The 3,605-nt window shown below is 24.5% G+C and overlaps 1 protein-coding gene across 1 annotated transcript in view; it reads right to left on the bottom strand.

Annotated features, from left to right (window-relative positions):
• Nucleotides 1-3,605, bottom strand: part of LOC100162026 (short-chain dehydrogenase/reductase-like) — a 12,138-nt gene that overhangs the window by 1,217 nt on the left and 7,316 nt on the right. The window contains 2 exon segments of the mRNA NM_001162459.1: nucleotides 158-283; nucleotides 860-992. Coding sequence (NP_001155931.1) covers nucleotides 158-283; nucleotides 860-992 — 259 coding nt within the window.

Here is a 3,605-nt window from a genome sequence, read left to right on the forward strand (position 1 = left end):
CATATTTGACAATTTTTAGTGCATGAATGCATGCCTTATTTATGCATTTTTTAGTGCATGAAGTAACGAGCCCTGGTCATAACTATCAACAAGTTTTAAAGATTTTTAATTTTTAATCATAGTATATAATTTTAATTATAATTCAAATAAAATGTACGTTAACGTATTGCGGTGCTGCCAAAACATATATAATTGCATCAGCTATATTTGAAGGCTTCAATATTGGTGCACCGGGCATCACATCTTCAACCATTTCGGTATCTACTAATCCCGGACTAATGCTCTGAAAATTACAATCAATTATTTCTCGATTTTATATATAGACATTATTAAATTTTGTTGTATTAAATTTTAATTATTCAATAAAATTAATTATACTATACAGAGTATAACAGAAGACCTGACAAAAAAAAAAAGAAAAAAATTAATTTTACTTAAACGTATGACAAAAATTGTGAAAATTATACGGTAATTATAAATAGTTTCAGAAATATACTCATGTCAAGAAACAATCATAAAAAATAAAATTTTGAAAAAAGTTAGGTATTACGTTCTAAATTAAATTGCTCAATATATTTTAAAAATATTGATATTTTAAAAATTCTAAAAAATAAACTACTTGACTTAGATAAAAGTTTTACAAATTGGCTATTTTTAATTTTTCAAAAAAATTTTAATCGAATTTAAAGTGTTTTGTTTTAAGTATTAAAAAATTAAAATAATTTTTTTTATATTATTCGTGTAGCGCAAGTGACTATAAATTAGATTTAAAAAAAATTATATTATTGCTTAGAACAGAAGTTATTTCATCCGTCAGATCTTCCTGTTACACTCTGTATAATCAAAATTAACTAATTACAGTGACTCTGATTGGTAACATATGTAAGGCTAACAGTTCTCGTAAACTTTCAGTTATTGAAACGCTACTAAACTTGGTCGCACTATAGACAGACATGTTTGCCATTAAAGTTGGTGGATAATGGCCAATATCACTGAAACAAAATAGATATTAATATGTAAATAGAAATATTTAAATATATTATGCATAAATTAGTATCAAAATAAAGTAGGCAAGTGGATACCGCTTTTCTGTACAGTAGGCGTCGAATAAACCTTTAATGGATGTGTTATATTTGAATTCGATAGATTATTGCTTACAAAAATAATATAGATATAATTTATAAATTCGTATATATATATCCGTTATTTTTATTTTAATCAAACTATAACAAACCTGGAGAAGGAACTGGAAGACAATTACTTAGTAATACACGAATAATTACAATATGAATTTGATTATCTACCTAGACATTTTTTTTTTTTTTAGATCCTACATAAAAAACAAACAAATTATTAATTACATAAATGAAATAAATACATTTTTTTTGAAAATCTTGCATCTAAATGTGTGAAAATTAAATAATTAACATTCAATTATTCTCGTAAACATACATTTTTCAATTTTGTATGCATAATTATTTGAAGTAATTTAAAAATAGTATTTTTCTAATATTTTTTACAATAAACATTTTGCGAGTTTTTATTTTTTTAAATGTCGACATATGTACAGCAGAATATGTTAAAAGAAAGATCAATTAAATATATACAAATATAATTTTGAGCTAAGTAGTTAATTAGTTATAACCTTATAAGTATTTGAAGTTTAGGAGACAGAAATGGACAGAAGTCATGGACCAACATTTTACTAATTACTGGATACACTTGTGCTATACTACATACTCCATTCTGTTTCTAAATAAGAAAATAAAAATGTGATTCGTTTTAACTTTTTTTAATATTTCACACATTTTAATTTGACTTATAAAACTTAAAACTTAATTTTTACCATACGAAAATAATCATATAATATTTCATAGACTATTGAAAGTTCCTAAGTCAATTATTTTAATTTTTATTTTTATAATGCATTTAAATATAATATGTTGGTAATTAAATTGTAATAAAATAAAATATTAATTATATCAAGTAAAAATTCACAATTGTTGGTTTAATTTGTTAATTTACCACAACTGAATATTGTAAAAACCAAGTATTATTGCATCTAACATAATAGAGGTTCAACACATATGTTGTTTCAGACATTTTATAGGATTACAATTTTATTCATCTCCAACTTTCTGATTTTTTAGACCACAAAGATTAATGTGCCCTATTGGCGATGTGAAGAAATTGTTTGTACCTACTCCATTCAATATCCATAATATGTAATTATTTAATTTATTATACTAAGGGCCAGTTGCACAAAAAAAAATTATTGATCCTATAACTTATTGGCTCTATTATAGGTTTTATAGGTTTGATAAAATATTTTATTGATATATAAATATTAAAAATCGTTGCACAAATCATTTCTTATATTATTATATTTTGAGCCACATACCATAATGGTTCAGAGTGGTTCAATTATTTAAGGTTATGGTTCATTAATGTTTTGATAATATTGTTCTGTGATAATATAAAGATGTTGATAACAGAAGATATGTTGATGGTCGATAACTTATTGGTTCAATAACTTTGTGCAACGTATTTTAATTTTTATCGATTCAATAACTCAACTTATTGGACCAATAACTATTTATTGAACCAATATAGTTTTGTGCAACCAGCCCTAAAGGCTTTAACCCCCAAAAATTTGTTTAGCCCCTTGTCTAAAAGTTTACTGTTTTATACGTCCATATGTAAGACTGAAAAAAATTCTATTATTAATTTTGATGTCCGAAGAATATTTTATTTGATAATTTAAATTTTAAATTTAAAAAAAGTTGGGCAAGTGGATGTCATTCTGCTGTACAGTAGGCTACAAGTGGGTCACTGTCAGTGTTGGGGAAGTTACTTATTTTGGGTGATTAAATTACATTACTAATTACTAATCAAAATTGTAACTAAATTATTTTTAAGTTACTTTTTTTTCATTTTGTCAAGTTACATTACTTTTGAGTTTTAAAAGTAACTCAATTACAATAGAAGTTACTTTTTTTTTTTCATATCACTGGAGCTTAATAACTATTTTGTCAATACAACAATACACAAACTATATAATGACAATCGACAATATGAAATTATTAACAATTAATACTAATTTTGTTGCACATTAAATATTAATCTTTATTTTTAAAATTTATTTTAAACAACAATGCGATTTCAAAATTATAGTCACTAATTTTAGATCGCTTTTTAGTGCATATATCTCCTGCTATGCTAAACAAACGTTCAACAGAATCACTTGAGGGTAAAGCAGTATTATACTTCAAAAAAATTAATCTCATTATTGACATGTTTTTTAAAATAGTTAAATCACCATTAAAACAGGGGCGGATCCAGGAATTTTTGTGAGGGGGTGCGCACATTTTGAGGAAATTTAATTATATTGGTCTTCCGATTTTTTGCAGTTAAACCATTTGATTCCATTGAAGTTAAAATTGTATAATGATAATAATAAATGAATATTCTTTAAATACTACATACTAACTATAAAATATGTATTACCAATTTATCATTTCTGAGTTTTGTTAAGTTCATCTTAACTACATTTCTACTTTATAAGTTGTTTAATGTTTTGTATTAAGAGGACCCGCTGTGTTGTC

This window comes from Acyrthosiphon pisum, chromosome A1 (genome assembly GCF_005508785.2).
Source record: "Acyrthosiphon pisum isolate AL4f chromosome A1, pea_aphid_22Mar2018_4r6ur, whole genome shotgun sequence".
In the NCBI taxonomy this organism is placed as follows: Eukaryota; Metazoa; Arthropoda; class Insecta; order Hemiptera; family Aphididae; genus Acyrthosiphon; species Acyrthosiphon pisum.